General features: G+C 40.8%; 2 protein-coding genes across 3 annotated transcripts in view; both read right to left on the minus strand.

Annotated features, from left to right (window-relative positions):
* Nucleotides 1–444: 444 nt before the first annotated feature.
* Nucleotides 445–23988, minus strand: part of LOC149180285 (sister chromatid cohesion protein PDS5 homolog A-like) — a 170300-nt gene continuing 146756 nt past the window's right edge. For both annotated transcript variants that reach the window (XM_089415997.1, XM_089415998.1), the window contains exon 17: nucleotides 445–508. The gene's annotated coding sequence lies outside the window, so the exon portion shown is untranslated. The remainder of the gene's footprint in view (nucleotides 509–23988) is intronic.
* LOC149180286 (uncharacterized) lies at nucleotides 21373–21990 on the minus strand. Its single transcript, XM_089413836.1, has one exon. The coding sequence runs from the start codon at nucleotides 21988–21990 to the stop codon at nucleotides 21373–21375; it is 618 nt and encodes a 205-aa protein (XP_089269962.1).

Below are 23988 nucleotides of genomic sequence, written 5' to 3' on the forward strand. Positions count from 1 at the left end.
AGAAACTTCAGCCAAAAGTGAACTGCAAATGCAAGAAACAAACCAAATACAATATAACTAATCAAACGAATCATTTCAGAAGATAGTCAGTAAGATACAGCAAAGCAGGTCATGACCAGACAATTAAAAAGCAAGGACTTCTAAACAAAATAACACCATACCTAATCAGAAAAATTTAATTTAAATATGAAGTAGAATAACAAATAATAAAGAGCATTCAAAAAAATGACCTTGATTAATACTAACCATCAGTACTTACCAATTTTATGACCATAAAATAAACGCTAACATGAGCATGTCCTAATTAAAGCAGTAAAACGTGAATATTCTACAAAACTAATCAGACACTAGCAAAAGATGGGCTATCGAACCTTGACTTCACATCCTCTGAGATGTCACCTGTTTGAAGAAGCTTTGTGAGCACACCAAGCAGACCCTTGATCCTTTGTCTAGCATGTCCATCTTTATGTGGCAAAAAGCTTTTAACCAGAGTCTTCAATCCATATATCTGCGGTGATGTTAAGAGGAATGTCCAAATTAGAGTGAAAGGACACACCAAATAATGTGCATTCAGCATTTATGACCATGCCTTATTGTAACATGTGAACTATCATTCTACAATTTCATTCACGACAACTTTGAAAAGCATAACCATTTAAAAGGTCAAGTTAAAAGTCAACTTCCAAGACATGCATCATCATTTTCCCCACAGATACAAAACAATGGAATTGCATAGGGATCATTACTACCACAGATCCTCAACAACATTAATTCTCCCTGCTCAAATAACGGAAAGGAATATTTTTAGTCTTTAAAGGGTTATTGGCTCAACAATTATTTTCCTTATTCATCCCATCTTTTTCTATAGGAGAGGACTTGCCAAATGTGTCATTTACTGTGTCATCTGCTGGTGCCCCATCTATTATGAGATACGATGGACATAACATCGAGACTCAACAGAGTCCTTTGCAAGTTGCAACCCTTTTTCACTATTCAGATGAATGATGTTCAGCTCTGTCTGTCCAAGAGGCAAACACTCACAGATGACATAATTTGCATGACTCGTCTACACCCAGTTCCGCCAAGTTGATCACATCATTCTCACAGTGTATCTTGAGACTAGGAGGCATAAAGCACCTTACAAACATTCCAAGAGTATATACCAAGAGTAACAGGTCAATGAGACAGTGTGCACCCCCTTGTTATATCAGGAAAAGACTGACTTACACATACCCACAAAGAATTACTTGCCCCAAATGGCTTCTGTGTTGACTATTTCTCAGTGCAGATTTAACAGTCAGGTACCCATTACTAGATTATTCTTGGGCCTCAAATATTAGGAGAGATACTCCTGGTAGCACCCAGGCTACCCATTCTATCAAAATCAGAAATAAAGTTAAACTAGAACAAGAAGAAACTTCTAAAAATGTGAATATATTCGTCCCATTTCTTAAGAGATGAAATGGTCATGTTACCCCTCTTTTCCACAGGGGCACATATATATTCATTGCAGCTTTCTTAAACACCATTGTAATTCCAAGGTCACAAGTCAAAGCCATGTGACAACCATGTGAGGCCCCTGTAGGCATCCCAGCCCTGGTATCATTTTGAGTTAGTTTTTGTTATGGATGGACCATGGCCGGTGCCTTTGAGTTCACTTTGTGTTCCTCTCATATTATATAGGATTGAAGGCCCTTAGGTGAGCTTATATGTGAGCTCATGTTTTTGAGAAGCCTTCTTTGTAAGGGGTGATCACCAATGTAGGGGCCAGTTCAACTTATGTCGGGTGCACCTATGACTTTCTGTATGGTTATAAGTCTATCAAGTCTGTATGTGTCCTTGGCTTTGGTGTCATATCCCTCAGATGTTACTCAGATATAGCAGTCTCACAATCAGCAACATTTTTCACATTTGCCAAGGCAAAGTGGTCCCAGAAGTCGAAAAGTCAACAGGGTCCTGAATCGCAGATTCTATAAGAGGATGGCATGCCACATGAATCTTTTCCACTTGGATGAGGCATTCTCAAGTTATGGTCGTCAAAGACAATTAGCAGGGTTATGCAACTTTCCAGGGTCATCACAACTAAAGCATTGCAACATTTTGAATATCCATTATGTCAAAAGTCATCTATTCGCCAAGAGGAAAAAAACCTGTCTAAGAAAAAATTTATCCTCAAGGGCGTTGAAGATCCAAGGTTTGACCAAGCTTATGTGGCAATGCCCTTGATCTTTTGGATGATTCAGCATATGACATGGTATTATGTGACAAAGAGCAGCAAATAGTGTGGAATGCTTGGCCAAGTGGGCTAGGGCATTAGAGATCTTCACGAGGTGGAATTTTGACATGGAAATGCATAAAAAAGTTCTGTTACACGGAACCACTCCCAAGAGTTGGGAAACCTATTCCAATGGTTCCCGTGCTCCCGAAGCTTTGGAACTTTATGGGAACATTCCCTTTTCAGTGGGAGTTGCAATGGGAGCTTGGGAAGTTCCGGGAGCTTTGAAGACTATTTTTTTTGGAGTTCCAGCATTCCCTGGGGTTGGGGAATACAAATTCGGTAGAGAAATATGCTGAACTACCCACAAAACATGAGCCTAAGTTGAAACCTTCACAAGAAGAAAGGGCAAAGACATCCTTAACACTCATATCCTTAATTGAGAAACTGGAGAAATCTCTTGATGGGTTAAGGAAGCGTGTGGCACCTCGATGTAAGGGCGATATCTGGGATGTCATGCTGATGAATATTTCTTTTGTTGTTTATGTATATATATCACAGAAGATTGTGTGTGCATATTGTATGCGGCAATCAATGCTTAAACATTAGAGTTGCTTTACTTTTTCTCTTAAGAATAACTAGAGAAACATATGTAAAACTGTTCCTCTATATTTTTAAGCTAGATTGTTTCAAAGACTCGTCATGTGTCATAATGAACTTGACATTTTAATCTTTTATATATATAAAAGGGAGAGACTCACGGAGAGAGACACCCAAAGAATATATTTATGTATAAGAGAGATTATATATTTATTATTTATATATTTAAATTGATTTTAATATTTGAATATTTTGATTCAATATTAATTTTGATTATTATATAAATATATGATTAAAAAAATATTTTTTTATTTTTATATTTTATAATTTTTTATTATATAATATTACCACTCCCGATTAGTCGTTCCCTGTAAATTTTGGGAAACCTCCAGCCGTTCCCGACACCCGTACCCAAGTTCCCAACGTTCCCACGTTCCAGAAACTCATGCAACATAGTAAAAAAGTCAAGTCAATTAAAAAATAATTGTTCGGAAGGTCAATATAGCTATTGGAGATTTCTTTTTCCGAGAAGATGAGGATGAGGATCAAAAAATAGTCGTTACAAGTCAAAATAATGAGTCTTTGACTCATGGAACGAGTTCCCAAGGATGATCAATCTCTCTTTCCAAGACAAGTTGACCTACAAGAGGAAAGTTGGGGTGGATTTGATCACTAGTATTTCATTTTTTGACTTTCGTACCCTTTCCCTATGGAGCATTGAACTTTCCTGGTGGTGATGAGGCAATTCGACCTACTATTTGGGCAAATCCATTGTATGCCAAGTCAAATATTATTATTTTATTGCAGGAGGAAAACTAGCCATTAGCAATGAAACTTATAACTTGCAAGCTCCTCCTCCCATTAGATATTGTTGACTGTGATATCACTTATGCTATAGCAATAAAAAACCATTTTACAAAATACTCTCTCTATTGTGTATTGGATTGATTCTTCTATATTGTCTTCTTTAGCTTTTAATTTATGCTTAATAGACTAACTTGCAAGTATATGTTTGATTATCACAAAATTGTTGTGGTGATCCATTAAAGGACACATGGTCACGTGGAAGGGAATATTCTAATGTCACCCTTACCTATCATCGCGAAGACACAAATCTAAATGTTGGACAAGCCCTCTAGGGGGAACCTTCAACCAGATTTGTGGGATATTGTGGCACTGTTGCTGTAGCAGTTGGGGCATCTCCTAGGGGTAAATCCTTCTAGATAGTTTCACCCCCCAACTCCTCATTCGCTATTAGTCCTCAAGAGAAAGCTAACAAAAAGAGAGTTGTGATCGCAATCTGACAAAGTGGTAAAAAAAGCAAAGGTAAAGTCTCCCTTTTCAACCACTTATTCATAAAAATTCTAAAACAATTTTTCTTTTAAATTTCGTATTCTTTGTTTTACTTTTTTAGCATGTTTTAATTTTCATATCCTTTTACCTAATAAAACCTTGGACAGAAAGTGCATAATTTAAAATATTAACAGAGTGATAGATATATTTGGTTTCCTTGAGTTAATTTGTGTTGAGATTTGGTAGCTTGGGAGGTACTCCAAGCCCTAGGGTTCAGGGTTTGGAGGTTGGAGCACCACAAAAGTAATTTGTGGGCTTGGAACCCAAGGTGTGGGCTTTGCACCCAAGCTGGTGGGTGTGAAACCATGAGACATTTAAGTGATTTGACACATGGAGGTGTTAGAAGACCCTTAAAGGAGAAAGAGGCAGCAAAAACCACTCAAATCCGAGGTGTCTATCATGAGATATTAATTTTTTTATGTTGTTGGTGGGTTTTGTGGCACATAAGTCAGGTCAGCTTGGTGTGTTGGTGTGCCACAAGACATGTTGAAGACACCACATGAGATTGTATAAATTAGAGGTGGATGTGAGGGATTTGAGAAACATCCAAAGTGCATCTTCTCATGTGAAATACATCTCTGAGGTAGCCAAGCTCTAGGAGGAGGAGGACGAAGTGTTTAAGGGACTGTTTTGGGTGAGTTTGACATCTAGAACAGGGCCGTGTAGCTGCAGAAGGACAGCCGTTGTCTTGAGGTCAAATCTGGGCAAGATTTGTGTGATGTTTTGTGTCCTTGCAGGTCCAAATTCTGAGCAGGAGGCAGCTGCTTGATTGAGGAAGAGTTGGGACTAGTTTTTCGGGTAATTTGTGTGGCAAATCTCTGGTGTGGTGGGCCGCAGGCCTCCTGTAGCATTTCAGGCAGCTCAAGCCCTGTTTGGGCAGCCTTAAGGGAGTCCGTAACCCTATCTTACAGAGCAGCCAACCCAGACTTGTTATTAAGGAGAGGTCGCAGCTGACAGATGGCAGTTGGAGTAGTTTTGGAGGGTTGTAACAAGTTGGTTGGGTGCCCTAACCAGTGACCAGTAATCTACAGCAGTTTATGACAGCCCAACAAGACTCGAGGTATGTGATTCGTTGATGTATTTATGTTGAGTTAGATGCTAGTGAATGAAGTCCTAGTTTGGACATTTGTATTGGACGTTTGTGATCTGGTGGGCAGTGTGAGAGTGGACCAAGGGTAGCCTAGTGCAGCACCTTGATGGACTAAGGTGGCTGCTAGGAGAGGCAGTGAAGAGCTCAAGGTTTGGCCATCCAGGAGCAGTTTTGTACAGCCCGTGTTCATTGTTGGAGAAGCGACATTTGATAGTGATAGGTGGCAGCCCTCCTGCCTTATGTTAGTCTTCATGCGCAAGAAGACCATAGTGGGGAGAAGTCCCAAAAGAGTTGAGCAGCAGCAGTGGACAAAAGTCTCAAAATGTTGTGGCCTTGAAGGATGAAGGAGCAGCTAGTGAGCATGAAAACCCTATGAGTTGGAGCATTGATGGACTAATGAGCAGCTAGAGGGAAAATTGTAGAGACCTAGTTCAGTGGCCTAAAGTAGTTGGTGCATTGATAGAGGCAGGTGCTGCAGAACAGAAGTGAAGGACCTGCACTGTACAAGATACGACAAAGCAGATGTGATTGTGCACTACATCAGCTAGACCGTGAGTGTATCTTGTATCTTGTATTCTTGTACTGTGGATATATGAGGACCATTATCCCTAGTACGGGAGCCCTAGACTGTTGTATTATCAATTTTATTAATATAACGAAGTTGGATTGTATAAATTTGTAAAAAGTTGAATATATTTTGTGCACTAGTAGATTTACTGTTGTATAATATTCCGTTGTGCAAAGTAGTCCTGTTGCGATACTTGGATTGGTAGCATCAGTGATTTAAGATTCTATCCTAAACTTGTAATATTCCTAGGGAATTTTTATGGTAAATAACAAAGCATATATAGACATAAAGCCACAAAAAAATCAAACACATGAATCAGACTACGAATTTGCACCCAAAACTGGGTTGCTGAGCCATTTTATTAGAATATGAAGAGGGTACAATGAGGTGTTGGAAAGAGTGCACTTGGGCTTGCTCAAGGCAAGCTAGCTAAGCCCAAATTAACAATAAGAAGTCCCTCTCAGGTATGTTGCTGCTCTATCTCCTGGCTCTGGGCTGAACTGCCCAGAAATACATTGTTGGGTGTGAATATCTATTGCTAGGAATTCTTTCGCGTGCTCAAACAATTATGGGAAATTAACCCCGGCCTCTCCACCAAATACACAGAATAATCCACGAAGGAATTGGCCTATGGTTGACCTTGCAATTTCAGCGCTCTTTTCCCTCTATGGCTCTATCGCTAGGTAATTCGACCCACCAGTCAATCCTGCCACAAATAGCCTCCAAAATAGCTGCAATCTCCAAGCAAGCACTCCCCTGGACTCCTCCTCAAAACTCAAGCCCAAACTCCCTTTACTCCTCAACCCCAAGTGTGCCTCCTACAAGCACTGCGCAGTCCCTGTGCTACTGATGGTAACCCCTCCCCACAAACTCGCACTCCCACTACTGGAACAAACTAAAATGGATGGAACTCCCTCCTCGGGCTAACACTTGAAGTCCACCGAAGCAAGGGTTGATATTTTTGCTAGAAAACACTCGTGTGCTAAATAGCACTTGCAGACTTGGCTTCAGCTCAAGCGTGCTATGTCAAAGACAAGTTTTCTCAAAGATGAATGAATGACAAAATGAGTGCCTTTCCTTCCTTTTTGTCAAAATGCCTCCAACATGCTCATGTGGGCCCAGCTCGATTTCCTCCCACCGAATTTCCTCCAAGGCATGTGTATTCTCCATGTGGGCCACAATTCTCCATGGGTGGCCCCCACGCTCCACTAGTGGCTCGATATTCCCTTCCACCTCTAATGTTTGGGGCTTGCTTTTAATCAAAAATCAATGTGGGGCCTCTAAACCCACATTTCCTAAGTGAAAACATGAATTAAGACAAAATTGACCAAAATTGATATTTCACTTAGCAATAATGCTAAGTGGGAATATCACAGTCCTCCCCGCCAAGACATTGCTTGTCCTCAAGCAACTGTAATGAAGGATGCTGAAGTATTTTCTCCCCTTCCCAAGTGGCATCCTCATCTGGTAGGCTCCTCCATTTGATTAGAAACTCCTTAATGACCCTGTTCCTCAAATGCCTCTCCATAACCTCCATGTCAAAATGCCTCTCCCGAGTGTCCCTGGAGGTGATTTGACACATGAAAAATATTGTGCACCCGACTACCCGGGGTAGCTCCAGCTCGTATTCCACCTCCGCAACTCTGCGAGTGACTGTGTATGGCCCATAAAAATAAGGCTTGAGCTTCTTGGCCCCCTTATGCTTGAGAGATGATTTCCTATACAGCTGAAGCCTCAAGAAGACCAAATCCCCTACCTCAAACTGTCTCTCAACTTTGCCCTTGTCTACATAAAGTTTTTGTTGGTTCTGTGTTGTCTGCATGTTGTCTTTGAGAGCCCGCAAAATGTCTTTGCTCTCCTGTATCCAATCCTTGGCCCTAGGGGCCTTGCTATCTCCAAACATCACGTCAGCAAAAGACAATGCATCATAACCATATAGAACTCGGAATGGAGACATACCTATGGACATGTGGTACGTGGTGTTGTAGCAGTACTCTCCCAAGTGTAACCATCGTATCCATGCTCGTTGATGGCCCATCACATAGTTACGCAAGTAACCCTCTAGCCATTTGTTAACTATCTTCGTCTACCCCTTCTGTCTAGGGGTGATAACTAGTGCTCGGAGTGAGCTCAGTGCCCACTAGTTGGAATAGCTCCTACCAAAATCCCCCCGTGAACCTCTTGTCTCGGTCACTGACAATGGTCTTCAGAAGACCATGTAGCCGAAAAACACCTCCCTGAAAAACAATTCGGCCACCTGTGAGGCCGAGTATTGAGCCGAGATGGCAAAGAAATGTGCAAACTTCGTCAATCAGTCCACCACCACGTAAATGCAGTGGTTGCCCTGTACTATGGGCAACCCAGTAATGAAGTCCATTGACACACTCTCCCATTTCCCCTCAGGGATAGGAAGAGGTTGTAGCAACCTTCCAGGGTGTGACTGCTCACCCCTGTTCCTCTGGCATGTGTGACACTCCCTGACATGCCTCAGAACGTCATCCTTCAAGCCCCTCCATGCAAAACGCTCTCTGGTGGCCTTATACGTCTTTGTGAACCCCTGGTGCCCTGGCAGTGGCGAGTCATGGACAACCTGTAAAATCTTCTCCCTCAATTGGGAGTTGGGCACCAAGTAATTCCGGTCTCTAAAGTAAATCACCTCATCCATCACCCTGTACCGGTCATCTGTCACAGCCCCATCAAGTACCTCACATGCAAATCGCTCCTTGGAGTACTCCACCAGTAACTGCGCCCTCCAGTCCAGGGCAATGCTCATTAGCGAAAGGGCAGTCGGTCTCCTAGACAACACATCTGCCACTACGGTGTGCTTCCCTTTGACATACTCAATATCAAAGTCGTACGCTTGGAGCTTGCTCACCCACTTATGTTGCCTCTCCTGCAACTGCTTCTGCTCCAAGAGAAATTTGAGGTTGTTGTGGTCTATCTTGACCCTAAACCGATTCCCCACCAAGTACTGTCTGAACTTGGCTAGCGCATGCATGATGGTTAGCTCTCCTTGTCATAGATAGAGTATAACCTCTTGTGGGGCAATAGTTTTTTACTCTCAAAGGTTATGGGGTGCCCTCCCTACATCAAAAATGCGCCTACACCCTCTCTGGATGCATCACACTCTAGCACAAAGGGTTGGGTGAAATTTGGAAGTGCCAATACAAGACAACTGCTCATGACCTGTTTGAGGCAATCAAAAGCCTCCTACGCTGTAGTTGTCCACTCAAAGGCCCCCTTCTTTGTCAGATCGGTGAGGGGAGCTGCCAACTGAGAGAAGCCCTTTACGAACTTCTTGTAGTAAGTGCAGATGCCCACAAATCCCCTCAACTTTGTCACATTCTGGGGCTCTAGCCAATCTCGAATGGCCTTGATATTCTCCTCATCGACCTGTTGACCACTACATGTCAACGACCCATAGCAGTACACCCCCTTTTTTCGCAAAAGGGATAGCGCATAATCGACATGTCTGTGCCGTTCAACTATTATCATCAGCCTAATCATCATGTTATATTGTAAACCTTTTCCGCATGTGTAAATTGTAAACAATCTCAGCAGATCCGTGTCGTGTATGTAATTGCCTAGGTAAACCTATTTTTCTGGTGACGATCTACATTCTGGAGGTTTTTTGTCTCACCGATCCATTCTCGATGGTCGGCAGAGTTTTCCTTCATCCCTACCCCAAAGCCGAGTGAATTTTGTCCTTGGGATCTTTGAGGAGCCTTAGTGTTCTAGATCGAGTCTATGTAAAAGTGATTTGGGAATAATCCTAGCTATTTGGTTAAGTTATTTTATTACAAATTGTTTGATCTGCTAGATTATATTTGTGTCACAGAACTGGGTAGTCTGTGAGGGTCCTTTTCAGATGGGTTTTCCCCCTTGTAATGTAAAAAAAGTGAAAATCATTATGTAAATAGTTATGAGGGTTGGAAAAATAATTTATCCCTTCATAGGTTAATTAATTAAATTTTCTGGCCAAATTAATTAAAATCCCAAGCCAGAAATTTAATTAATTCTAGGTCCTAGGTAAATTTAAATTCTCCGAAGGCAAAATTCCTTGGTCCTTAAAAAATTAAATTTTAAAAGGTCCAGGGACTAAGGTAAATTAATTATTTTGCTAAATTTTAGACCCTTGGTCCTTCGGGTTAAGTCAAAATCAAAATTTTGAGGAAATTAATTCAAAAATTTAATTTTTGAATTAATTAAAATACATTTAATTGAAAATTTCGAATTTCCTCAATAATTTAAAATTTGGATGGATGAAATTAAAAAAAAAATTGGCCATCATCAACGGTCGAGATTGATTTGACGAGGATCACTCGAACTAGCGGTTGGAGGATTTATATCTTTAAATAGGAAGTCATTTGTCAATCAGTTCATCTGATCTCTGGATCCTATACTAAGCTCTCAAGCTCTCTTGTATACTTGTTTGAATTAATGCAAACGTCTTTGGCATTTCAACGTGCTATAGTGTTCCTCTTCATGAATTTATGGTAACATTGTTTTAGTTTCTGCTTAATATTATGTGAAAATTATCAATCGATAACTCTCTTGGAATAATCTGAATACAAGTATCTTATTCAGTTTGTTGGATCTAGGGTAACATTTTTAATTTTGATCGAAGTAGCAGGCATCTCTATTTCTTCATAATTTTATTGTTGTTCTATTTCTCTACTTAATTTTATGGTTGTACTAGTGTTTGCAAAGATCTCTCAAGTTCTCATTGAGCGTTTGGGATAGTTTTCGGTTGGACCAGCCAACTCTCAACACATATTTTCTGAAGAGCCTACTTCATATAAGCCTCAGGATTTATCTAACGATAATCTTTTTTTCTGCAGGGTGTTTTTGGGCTAGTACCTCTCTAAAATTTCAAAATCTTTTAAATATTTTGTGGAAATTTTGATAGATCTGGCTATTAAGAGCCTTAGATTATCAGATCTAGGAGCGGAGTTGGACTCATACTCCTCAGATCTGATAGATCTGTAAATTATTTGTATAGATCTGTTATTTACTTGTGTAGATCTGAAATTTTGTAACATAATTTTGAATTTTAACACTTGGGTTTTGGGATTTTCTCTATTTTTGTACATATTGGGTATTGGGTTTTTCTCTTTTCACTTATGCAAAAATAGATCTGAGAAATCAGCCAAGAAAATCTTTAGATCTGAGCTAGATCTAGACCCTGGAGGGCAAGATCTGGGCTCAAAGATTGTTTGCAGGAATAGATCTGGGAAATCAGCGAATTAAATCTTCAAATATGAGATTTTTTCAAGCAGATCTGGGGTTTTGAAACAGATCTAGGCCTATGGAGGGCAATATCTTGTCCCAAATATTTTTGCAAGACCAGCCATTAAAAATTTTGCAATAAATCTAAAGATCTGAAGCAAAATAATTTCTTTCAGAACAAGGGTTTCATGTTTTGGGGCTCCTAAGCCCAGATCTGCCTTCTCCTAGCCCAACGCTAGTTCTATTGGGCCTAGTGCTAACTCTCATTGGCCCTAGATTCCCTTGCTTCATTTCTTATTTGAATATTTGATTTTCTGAAGCTAATCATTGATGGGTTTTTGCAGAAAATTTGGTAAAAATTTGTGTTTCAGATATTGAAATTTTTTTGGCAACTTGGGCAAGTGATCTTCAAGGCCTAGGGCCTAAGGGTTTGATCTCTAAACCATCTTTTTCCTCACTGTTTGCTACAGCAGTCATATACCTTTCTAATAGTGGTGAAAAACACATCTAAGTGGTTTGAAATTAACTAAAAAATTGCTAAATACATTAATAAGTCATTTATGTTTGATGTGTATCAAGAATTTGGCCTAGATCTACATTTTGGGTCATTGTTATCTCTGAATAATTCTATTTCTGAAGTCTGAAATATAACAGTGGAAAAATTTCATGTGGGTTAGCCTAAAATCAGTTCCTAAGTTGTCTAATACATTAAGGAATTAATTTCTTGAGTTGGGCATTCATCATTAGGCTTATTTCATGTTTTAATTGCTGGTTGTAATAAGTATATCAGATCTGATATAATTCCGGAAATCACATCATAACAGGCTGAAAAAATTTTATAATTCATGTGGGCAAGTTTGGAAAAATTTCGGTAAATTTTTGGCATAAAGATATCATTGATAGCTTACTGTTTTCATTGTCATATTGTTGTTGTCATAAAAATTTTCTTACTGCTGTCCTAAAAACTCTGAAAATTAAGTACTCTGTCATGGAATTGTGATAAAATGCATATCTTTTGTTTCATACACTGAGTATTATTTTAGCATTAGTTGATATTAATTGCAAAGAAGTTTTCGTTCTCTTTGAGCTATATTTGTATCAAAAGAGATTTGAAATAAGCTTGAGTTCTAACTATAGTATCTTCAAGAGTTTATTTTCTAAGTCTTCATCTAAAAAAAGACAAGCATTTCAATTGGGAATTGATGGCTTTTGCGACATAAGTGTTTTCCCATTTTTGAGTCTAGCTTCATCTCATCTTCCGGTGCATTTGCATATAAGTTAACTTTGCATAGATAAAATTTACTTCCAAGCATAAGCTTGGACGATAGACAGATAGATCTCCGTCCGTCTTTTCTTGAGAACCCTGTTTTAATAGTACTTAAAACGGTGACCTTGCAGTCGTCAAAGCCACAGTTCTTTGCAGCACCAGAGGCACCAGTATGTTAGAAGTTCAGGAGAGGTATCGTTAATCACACCTTAGTGTGCTTCTCTTGATCTTTTCTCTGCCAATTACTACGAAATCAGGCTCAACACAAAAAGTATTGAAGGGTTCACATTTAAATAGGCATCTAAACTAAAATTAACCAAGATTCTTGCATCTCACATTAGTTTTAGGATCTGCATTTCATATAAGATAGTCATTCATTTTAGCAGCAGTTGTTAATCGATTACTTGATTTTTATTTCCCTAGCAAGATCGTTGACTCCATAAGGCACTGGTATCAATCGTTTAAAATTTAATCAAATCCTAAGTCTTGCTAAATCTTAATCAAGTACTTGATCGCCTTGTTGTGTCTCCCGAACTGGTTGGTTCCCAACTAGTTCTTCTTCATTCCATTTTTCCATAGGGTCTACCCCCCTTAGAATGTTGTAGAGAGACAGCTTAAACGAAGAGATTGGGGATCAGGGTGACAGCCCTCGATCTGAGTCGTTGTTGCAGTGCCTAGACGTTCTGTGCAACAATAGGACCCTCACACTGTCCTCCCCAATGATGTGCCCCAAGTAGAGCATCTCTATCAAGCCGAACTCGCACTTAGATAGTTTCGCATAGAACTATTGCTCCTCCAAAATGCGCAACACTGTCTCTAAGTGTTGTAAGTGCTCCTCCCATGTCCGGCTGTAAATCAAGATGTCATCAAAGAACACCAACACAAACTTCCACAACTGTCCACGAAACACGTGGTTCATGCAAGACTGGAAAGTGGTTGGTGCGTTGGTTAGACCAAAAGGCATAACCAGGAACTTGAAGTGCCCATAGTGGCACCTGAAAGCGGTCTTAGGGACATCCTAGTCCCTCATCCTGATCTGGTGGTACCCTGAGCGTAGATCAATCTTGGTGAAGAATTTCGCCCCCCTCACCTCGTCCAACAGCTCATCTATGTGTGGGATAGGGTAGCAGTTCTTCATGGTCTTCTTGTTAGGGGCCCTTAGTCAATGCACATCTGTAGGGACACATCCTTCTTCTTCATTAGAACAACTAATGAAGCAAAAGCATTGGAGCTAAGCTTGATATGCCCAAGTGCCAACAACTCATGAATGGCCATCTCTATCTCATCTCGATATGCCTTGGCATGTCGATAAGGGGTAGTAATCACGGCTTGTATCTACTACCCCCAGCTCCAGCTCAATGGTATGCTCAAACCCCCGGTCAGGTGGCTGACTAGAACAAAAAAATTGTTCACCCAATTTCACAAAACTCAAAAACATTGATGTTTTTAATCATATATATATATATATATATATATTTAATAATGGATGATGATGTTACAAGGCTAGGGCGGTTCTCCTTTATAGGAGTTGATTGGCAACGAGCCTAAAGACACATCTTTTGAACTAATGCCTCTTCAAAACTAATAGAGTAACTTAGTTTAATTTATTTACTAATTATTAATTAATATTTATTTATTATTATTTTAATATTTTATCATTTATTTTATTTTTATTATTATTATTATTATTATTATTATATAATTCATAACATTGCCTCTCCCTTAAAAATGCTTTGTCCTCAAAGCATAGGCAATGTTGGGTGTTGCTGAAGAAAACGTTTGTCTCCCATCATGAGTCTTCCTCTGGAAGCTTTTTCCATTTCATAAGGTAGTCCTTCATAGTCTTGGATCTTAGTACCTTCTCTCTGGTAGCGAGGATGCCTTTAGGTTCTAAGATGATCCTTCCTTCTTCGTCAGTCTTGGGTATCTCTATTTGAGCTATTTGATTTTGCCCCAGTGCTTTTTTGAGACTTGATACATGGATTGTGTTGTGGATTCAACAATTGTCTGGTAGCTTCAGTCTATAAGCCATGTGACTTATTTTTTTGATTACTTGATATGGTCCATAATATTTAGGAGATAACTTATTTTTCACTTGTTGTTTTAATGATAATTGCTTATAGGGTTGAAGTCTAACAAAAACCCAATCTCCTTCTTTGAACTCTCTTTCGATGCGGTGCTAGTCGGCTTGTTGCTCATTCTATTATGTGACACTGTTAGATTTCCTTTTAACAAGTTAATAATTCTTTGGTTTTCTTCTAAGTGGTTCTATACTGCTTGTATCTTAGAATTGGATAACGCAAAATCCTTCCACCTGGGTGGTTCAAAGCCATATAGGGCTTGGAAAAGCATCATTTTAGCTGAAGTATGATAGGTAGTATTGTATTACCATTCTGTCAGGTGTAGCCACTGAGACTGTTTGTTTTGTTTGTCAGTGACGAAACAATGGAGATATGTTTCCAAACATTTATTTACAACTTCAGTTTGACCATCTGTCTGGGGATGATAAGCCAAACTCATGTTGAGAGATATTCCTGCTTGGTGGCAGAAATATTTCCAAAAATTGCCTTTAAATTTTGTGTCTCTATCACTGACAATAACCTTGGGAAAACCATGTAGTTTGTAAATGTTTTTACAAAACACATCCGCAATTTGCTTAGTTGTGTCAGTTTTTTTTATTGCCATGAAGTGGGCATATTTGGTGAGTCTGTCGACTACGACAAATATCTTGTCCTTACTATCAAACATAGGTAGTCCTTCAATGAAATCCATCGAGATTTCCTCCCATTTTTAATTTGGAATATGTAATGGGTGTAGTAAAACAGGGGTAGGGATATTTTCACTCTTATTTCTCTGACAAACATCAAATTCCGCGACATATTTTTGGATTTCTTTAATCATACCCTTCTGGATTTCTTTAATCATACCCTTCCAATAGAATGATTGTCGAATGTTGTAGTAAGTTTTGAAGAATCCGACATGCCCAACGGCAAAAGAACTGTGAGATTCCTTTAGAATTTTCATTCTAAATTTGGATGATGGGATTAGGTAAGTTCTACCCTTGTACCATTACATGTTGTTTTTCCATTCAAAATTGGCATATTGACTGATATTTTCAATCATATAGCCACAGTCCAAATCTTTGGCATACTTAGCTCGTATTTCGTCTAACCAATCAGGAACAACCACCAAGGCGACGCATGTTGTGTTGTCATCATCCTTCCGTGAGAGTGCATCAGCTACGACATTTTCCTTTCCTTTTTTGTGTAGTATTTCTAGTTTGAATGCTAAAAGTTTCTCCATCCACTTTTGTTGTTTTATTGACAGTGTTTTTTGTTGAAGTAGGAATTGAAGACTATTCTGATTAGTTCAGATTGAGAACCTACTTCCAAGTAGGTACTATTGCCATTTAGTTAAAGCATGTGATGGCAAGCATCTCCTTTTCGTAAGTTGATTTCAAGCTTTCTCATTTGCTAAGCTTCCTGCTCTCGAAGGCTATAAGGTGGTTGTTTTGCATTAATACTACTCCAATTTCAAACCCTGAGGCATCACATTCGACTATGGATGGTTTGGAGAAATATGGAGTTGCCAGTACCGATGTGGTTGATATCACTTCTTTTAGATTCTCGAAGCATTTCTCTGCCTGGCTATTCCATTGAAAGGCGTTCTTTTTTAACAAGTTGGTCAAGGGCGTCATCAAATGTGCATAGTTTTTTATTAACCTTTTGTAATACCCAATTAAACCTAGAAATCCTCTTAGTTCTGAAATGTTCTTGGGTTTGTGCCATTCTCTAATTGCTTTGATTTTGTTGGGGTCCACTTTGACTCCTTCCCTGGATATGATGTGTCCCAGGTATTCAACTTCCCTTTGCCCAAAGGTACATTTTGATAACTTGGCGTAAAATTGATTCTTCTCTAATACGGAAAGTACTTCCTCTAGATGCTTGAGGTGCTCCTTCCACGTTTTATTGTAAACGAGAATATCATCGAAGAAGACTAATACAAATTTTCACAAGTATGGATGGAAGAGTTCGTTCATGGTTGCCTAGCAAGTGGCTAGCGCGTTGTTAAACCAAATGGCATTACCTTAAACTCATAGTGCCCTTCATGAGTTCTGAATGCAGTCTTTTCGACGTCTTCTAATCTCACTCAAATTTGATAGTAGCCTGATCTCAAATCTAATTTTGAGAAATATTATGCGCCATGGAGTTCGTCTAGCATCTCATCAATGAATGGAATAGGAAATTTGTGTTTAATAGTAATTTTGTTTAATCCTCTGTAATCTATACACAACTGGAAAGATCCATCTTTCTTCCTGACTAATACTACTGGTGCAGCATATGGACTTCTACTTTTCGTAATGACTCCATGCTTTAACAGATCTTGTATTAATCGTTCTATTTCTGTTTTATGATGATGGGGGTAGCGATATGGATTTACATTTACTAGTGTTGAATCTGGTTTTACTTCAATGATATGTTCAATTTTCCTTTCAAGAGGCAATTTCATCATAAATCTTGAAAAAACCTTCTCATATTTCTGGATTAGGGATGAAACTTCAGACTGTTGGTGAACCCCTTCCATCAATAATAACTCTAACTGTTGACATTGTGCAACGAATACTGGGGCTCCCTTGCGAATAAGCTTTTTCATTTGTTGAGCAGAAATGACTTGGGTAGGTGGGGCTTGGAACCCGAACAACTTATACTTCCTTCCATCCATTTTGAACTTAATGAACTATTTTTGGTGATTTTTCGAATACGTCCCTAGTGTTTGCAACCATTGTACTCCTAAGACGGCGTCTACTCCTCCTAAAGGGACCGTATAAAAAACTGGACTCCATTTCGTATTCATTCAGTTGCATTTTAACTTTATGGCACTTTCTTACTCCATTTATTCGTTTTCCATCTGCCACCATAACTTTTAAATCTGCTACAGGGTAGGCAAAAATGTTCAGTCTTTTTGCGACATTGACATCTATAAAGTTGTGCGTACTTCCTGAATCTATTAAAACGATAACATTTTGTTTCTTGATATGTCCTTTAAGCTTCAGTGTTTGTGGTTGAGCTATCCCTGTGATGGCTGCCAGAGAAATTCGTGGCATATTCTCTTCTTCTGGATCTGGATTAGGGGTCTCGTTTTCTTCATTGTTTTCTTCGTCGGAGCTATCCTCTGAAGATTCTTCTTCTTGTTCTGCTTCGCAGTTGTAAAGTTTTTGCATAGTGCATCTGTGCCCTAGGGAATATTTGTCTCCGCATGTCCAACACTTGCCATCCCTTTTTCTTTCAACATTTGACTATTGTTTTCCTCCATTGCGCATTGGTGGTGGAACGTACTTACCAGTGTTTTCTGAAGACGATTTACTTGACTTCCCTTTTGAGTAGTTGTTTGATTTTTCATTACTGGCATATGGCGCTTTATGGAGTTTATATTTTCACTCAATAATTATTGTTGCATGTCTAGCTTCTTCAATGGTTTGGGGTTTATATAGTTTTAATTCTTCCCGAATATAATCCTTAAGGCCACATCGAATACATTTTTAGCAGCTCTTCGTCTGAGAATCCCCTTTGCCTTATAGCTAATACTTCCCACTCGTGGGTGTATTCGCTTACCGATCCTTTCTGTTTGAGGTGAACGATTTTTTTGTAAACATCGTCTTCTTCTTCGTCATGAAACCTTTTTAGCAGGGTGTTTTAAAATTTTCCCAATTGAACGAGCGAGTTGCACATTTGTTGGACCACCATAGGAACCAATCATATGCTTCCACTTCCAGGTTGTTGGATGCGGTCATGACCTTCTCTTGTTCACCTATTGGCGGGTTTGCTTCAAAATGGCGTCCATTTTATTTACCCATACAATGGCGCCTTTATGGTCCTTACCATCGTACTTAGGTAATTCCCTTTTAATTTTAAGGTAGTCTCTATCGAGAAACTTTGTATGGTATTGATTTCCTTCGAACTGTATATGTGGTACTCGTGGCTTTTTGTGCATCGAAGAAATTCATGACTTGGAAAAATTTCGCATTCCAGAGTCTTTGGACTTTGCATGGCTGAGGGGTTAAAAGTGTCAATTTCTTGTAGCACCGGATGTACTCTAAACCTCAAAATTTGCAGGGAGGCTAGGACACATGTATTCCACAATACCTAGAAATTGTTTTAGGAAATTCCACCCAGAGACAGTTTTATTAAAATAATTAAATATTTTTAATGGATGCCTAAGTATAAACTTGGGAAATTAAAATAATTAAAGGTATTAATCAAACTGAGGGTGAAACTTCTAGAAGAAGACGGAGATCGAGTCCAAATGATTTAAGCCATTGATTAGAATCTAATCTAGGTTGTTGATTACTTAACTGCAGGATTATAAGGATGACTTCGATGGGCATTTCGAAAACACATCGAGAGAGATCAAGAGATCGAATTTCTCAGAGAGGCAGCGTAGTAGTTGCTAGAGAATCGATCGAGGAGATTTATTGCAATGAGGGGCAGGGATAGTTTCTGAAGGGAAGTTTTCCTAGTCCGGAGAGTACAAGGCAGAGAGGGTAGAAAGACGTCCAAAGAGGCTGACGCAGGGCCACGCAAAGCTACACTGTAGCAGCGCAGAGCTTCAGAGGGAGATCGAAATTCTACTGAGGAATAGTCGGGATTTAGTGCCGGAGTCGGGGTGTGAGACTGGAGGCCAGAGAGCTAAAGCTTTCAGCCAATAGAGGATCAGAAGGATGTGAGCGCAAGTCCAGCTGCAGTGACACAATGACTGCGTGGGCTCGATGCAAAACAGCACAGAGGCAACTCAGAGGCTCATCTCCAACGCAAATCAGTGTCAGTTCTTCCAGTGACAGGGTGAGATCATCTCACTATTTTTTTGCCCAGTTTCTCTCTGTATCAGATAGCCAGTTGGGCATCCAACGAATTGTATTCAAAAAACTACTACTTAATAATACAAACCCTTAGTTGTTGCATCGATTTTCCTACATTGGGTTTTTCCAGGGACATTTGTCCAAAAATAACGGTGTCATGTGTTGTGTATTTATTTCTTGCTCAGTTTCTTGTTTCCGCATTTAATTTAATTGGTGAAGGCTGCAGTGTATTAGTTTCGGTATTTGTTGTAGGATGCAGTAAATAATTTGTTCAGTAATTTAACAAATAGAAGATACTTAATCAGTTGCTGTAGTAGAAATTTGGGTCTCCAAATTTTCACAAAAATGTGGATTGGCTCCTCCCATAAACTGTCTCATCATGCTCTTCAATTCTTTGATATCATCTGTCATCTGGTCTTGATTACCAACTATCTTCTCAACATTGTCAAGGGCATCTTATTGAGTTCTTGGAATTTTTTTTAATTTTCGTCATTATTACTTCCCATTTTGTTTTTCTTTTTTTTAGACCCAATTTTTTTAATTAATTAATTAATTAAATTAATCAAATTATATAAATTAATTAATTAAGTATACAGTTGTAATATATATATATATATACATATTAATTTAATTCACAAACATTACCAAGTGAACCACGACTCTTTTTTTTAAAGGGGTGACGTATCAACACACCTCGCCGGCAGAGATTTACCTGCAGAAATGTCAATGAGAGCGTTGGGTGTCGAACAGCAGCATGGACGCAGTCGTACACAAGTTGCAGCTGGTGGAATGGGATGTAGTGTCGAGCAGCATAGGGGAACGATTTGCAACGGACAGCAGGTTCGACAAGGAATCACAGTAACAGGGAGAACAGGGTATGTAACAAGAAGTCAGCACTAGCACTAAGTCGGACTGTCGAGAATCACAGTAGCGGGGAGCACGGGGAGTGGACAGAGTAACGCAGATAAGACCGGGACAACATATGGACGAAATAGTGATGACAGCAAAGGACGTCTTCCAAAGTACTGCAAGCTCTGATACCACTAGAACAAAAAAATTGTTCACTCAATTTCACAAAACTCAAAAACATTGATGTTTTTAATCATTTATATATATATATATATATATATATAGTTTATTCAATAATGGATGATGATGTTACAAGGCTAGGGCGTTCTCCTTTATAGGAGTTGACTGGCCACGAGCCTAATGGCGCGTCTTTTAAACTAATGCCTCTTCAAAACTAATAGAGTAACCTAGTTTAATTTATTTACTAGTTATTAATTAATATTTATTTATTATTATTTTAATATTTAATCATTTATTTTATTATATATAGTTATAGTTATGAATATTTCATTCATAACACTGACCCGACGGTATGTCTCCAAACACTATTGGGTACCTATCAAAAATGGCCTGTATATCTGGGTGCAGTGGCTTGGGTTGACCTCCAGGCTCTGAAATCCTCAACTCCACAACCCCCTCAATGTCCCCATGTCTCAAATCCGCCTCCATCCCGTGGGTCGAAACAGTCTGTGGATGGTAAGGGTGCATACCCCGTAGTAAAATTGGTTTGCCATCTGGCCCATTGAATGCCATCTCCAATTTCCTCCAATCAGTACTGACTCTGCCAAACGAGTAGAGCCACTGGACACCCATCACCACATTGGTGTCCGGCACATCCACCACGAAGAAGTGATCTGTCACTGAGTAGTTCCCCATGGTCACTGTCAAAGCTGGAACATAGTGTGTGCACTGCATGGTTCTGTCACCTGGCACCAGAACCGAAAAACCCTCAAACTCCTCGGTTGTGATACCCCTCCTCTGGACCATTTGTGCATCAATGAAATTGTGGGTAGCCCCACTATCTACTAAAACTGAGACACGCTGCCCCTGCACAGTGCCCCTGATCCTCATAGTCAAAAACTTGGGTACCCCACGTAGAGATGCAAGGACCCCTCCTGATGGAGCGAAAGGAGCTCCCCCTAGTGGGGGTGGTGGTGGTGGCCCCCTCTCTGCCTGCACTGCATTGTCATCTCCACCCATCTCCAAATACGCATCATCCTCCACATCACTGTCAGAGAAGACCTCAATGTAGTGGGCCTTGCCTGTTGTGCATCTATGGCCTAGAGCCCATGGTTCCTGACAGGTAAAACACAACTTCCTCCTTCGGATGTCTCTCTGGGTCTTCCTAATCCAACTGTCCACGCCCCTGGTTGGCTCTCGGTGGTGGAGCTCTAGTGTCTCTCCCCCTCTGCTGGAAGCCCTGTCTAGGTGGTAGTGGTGCTCTAACCCTTGGTAGGGCATCCTGCAAATCTCTGGCCCTCCCCACTGCATCCTGCAAGGTAGTGGGTCTGTTGGACTTCACCAGTCCCTTCAGTGGCTCTGCTAGCCCCTCTATAAACATGAAGACCCTCCTGGACTCCGATAGATCCGACACCATCACTGACAGCCTCAGAAACTCCGAAATGTAAGCCTCAACGCTCTTGGTCTGCTTGAGCCTTGTCAGCTCCCCAAAGTGCTCCTTCGGATCCTTCCTCTCAAAACGCTCCAACACTCTCCTGGTGAAATCCTCGTAGGCTGTCACCCTGGCATGTCCCATTGTGGTTAGCCCATGGAACCACCAATCATGGGCTTCTCCCTCCAAATGTAGCGTGGCAATTTTTATTGCCTCCCCCTCCGTCATCTGGTTTAGCTGGAAGTAGACATCCAGCTTCTCTACCCACGCTCTGGCTGAGCTCTTAGAAGAGCCATCAAAAGTTGGGAGAAACAGTCTCCCCACAATACGCTGCAAATCTGTCCCCTGCATGTAGTTTCCCCCACTCTGTCCCTTGGGCCTATTATTGCCCTTCAGCTAGCAAAAGTCCCTAAAAGTGATAGCTTCCCTGAACTCGGGTCCATAGGACTGATACTCCAAGAAGTAGTCCCCCATAGGCAACTCCTCTTGCCCTTGCTGCCCACCAGCTCCAGATGTCAAGAATGTTGGAATAGTGGATCTAGGTGGTGTGTTGGGAATAAGAGGCATGTTGGGGTTAAGGGATGCATGGTGTTGCGAAGTACTGGAGCCTTCACCCAGCTGGAATTCCCCTTGAATTCCCTTACCCTTGTTGTTGCCACAATTTTGTTGCCTTAGTTCCTCAATACTCTTGGACAGGTGCTGAAGACACCAACCGAGAAAATCTGAGAATTTCCAGCAGAGACGCAGCTATCCCGAGAGATAGCGCTGCTCTAGAGCCAGAGACGCAAAAGGAGGGTCACAGTGCAGAGAAGGTGACACAGAGGCTCACACAGTGCCTGCGTCAACACTCTAAGCCAGGTGAAGGTGACGCAATAGCTGGGAGGAGCCCACGCAATAGCTATGTCAGCTATCCATGCCAGCACAGAGGCAGGGGGGGGCAGATCAAACCTACGCAATGCCAAGTCATCTTTCTCAACCAGGAAGGATTGACGCAGTGGCCAAGAGGAGCTGATCCAGCTCTCATTGTGATTGTGCAGAGCCAGAAGGGCTCAGATTCTTTAGTTGTCGGGCCTAAGGGAGCTTAGCAGATTTTGATTTGTGGAGCTGGTGAGACGTTGTTTCTGTGAGTGCAGAACAGTGTCAAGGAGATTGAACCAAGGTAGAGGGAAGCACTACCTCAACAGATTTCTAGCCAAGAAATCTAGATTCGGGTTGCAGCGACAAAGGAGGATTGGAGAGGAGTGATTTGACAGTTGGCCAGACGATTTCCGAGAGAGAAATCAGGACTTAGATAGAGTTTAGAGAAGAGGAGCAGAGATGGCAGTAAATGGATTGAGGGATCAGGACAGATTGGACGGGGCTTCCAATTTTGTCATCTCAAAGGTCGAGATCCTAGCAAATCCTGGATAAACATCGCATCAAGGACTATGCCTTGAAAACAGCTGTTGTCCCACTTGACCCTAATACAAATGAGAGGTATGAGGAGGTCGAGGCGAAGGCGAAATGCATGATTCTAGACAGGCTCAAGGATCATGTCATACCACATATTGCTGAGAAGAACACAACAAGGGAGATGTGGCAAACGCTGACCACTTTATACCAAGGCTCTTCCGTGCAGCGAAAGATGTTATTAGAGAATCGTTGAGGTCATATCAGATCCAGAAAGGAGGAGATAGATTTGTTCCTTCTCAGTTTGCAAGGAATTCGCAACCAGCTTACTTCCGTGGAGTCTACACCGAATCCAGAGTTTATGGTCAAGACTGCTCTGAATGCAATCTTCGAGGACTGGGAGGCGTTTGTCCAAAGCATTTTGGGCAGAGCGACTCTCCCCAGTTGGGAGGAGATGTGAGCAACTCTTTGACAGGAAGAGATCAGGAGGTTGACCAAGGCAGGGAGTAACAGTAAGGGAGTTCGAATCAAGAAAGAGGAGGAGGAAGATGCAGCTCTAGCATCTGCGGGACAGCAGGGGGTTCAGAAGAGGAAGAAGAAAGATATCTCTAAGGTCAAGTGCTTCAATTGTGGGGAGTTGGGGCATTATGCCTCTCAGTGCCCAAGGAAGAAAGGCAAGGGAGAAGCTTCCAACTCAAAGGCTACTCCAACAAAGGCGGAGAAAGATGTCGATATTAATGACGATTGTGCCATGAGTGCTCATGCACCTCTAGAGAAGAGGTGGGGAGACATAGAGCTGTAGTCGAGAGGACTACATAAGAAGTGCAAGCAGGATCCTTGAGGTGCCCAAATTCTTGGATCACATACGGCTATGGGAGCCCGTAACGACAGTAGCATGATGACAGGTGTCGGGAGAGCAAGGTGTGATGGAGCGGCAAAGCAGTGCTAGAGTGCAGAAGT

The sequence above is a fragment of the Pinus tabuliformis genome, chromosome 3_2, assembly GCF_031772625.1.
Source record: "Pinus tabuliformis cultivar Carrire ecotype Pingquan chromosome 3_2, CPIR1, whole genome shotgun sequence".
Classification (NCBI taxonomy): Eukaryota; Viridiplantae; Streptophyta; class Pinopsida; order Pinales; family Pinaceae; genus Pinus; species Pinus tabuliformis.

Excerpts from the sequence above, each read along its gene's own strand:
- LOC149180286 (XM_089413836.1), bottom strand. The coding sequence starts at position 21,990 with ATGCAGGGGACAGATTTGCAGCGTATTGTGGGGAGACTGTTTCTCCCA.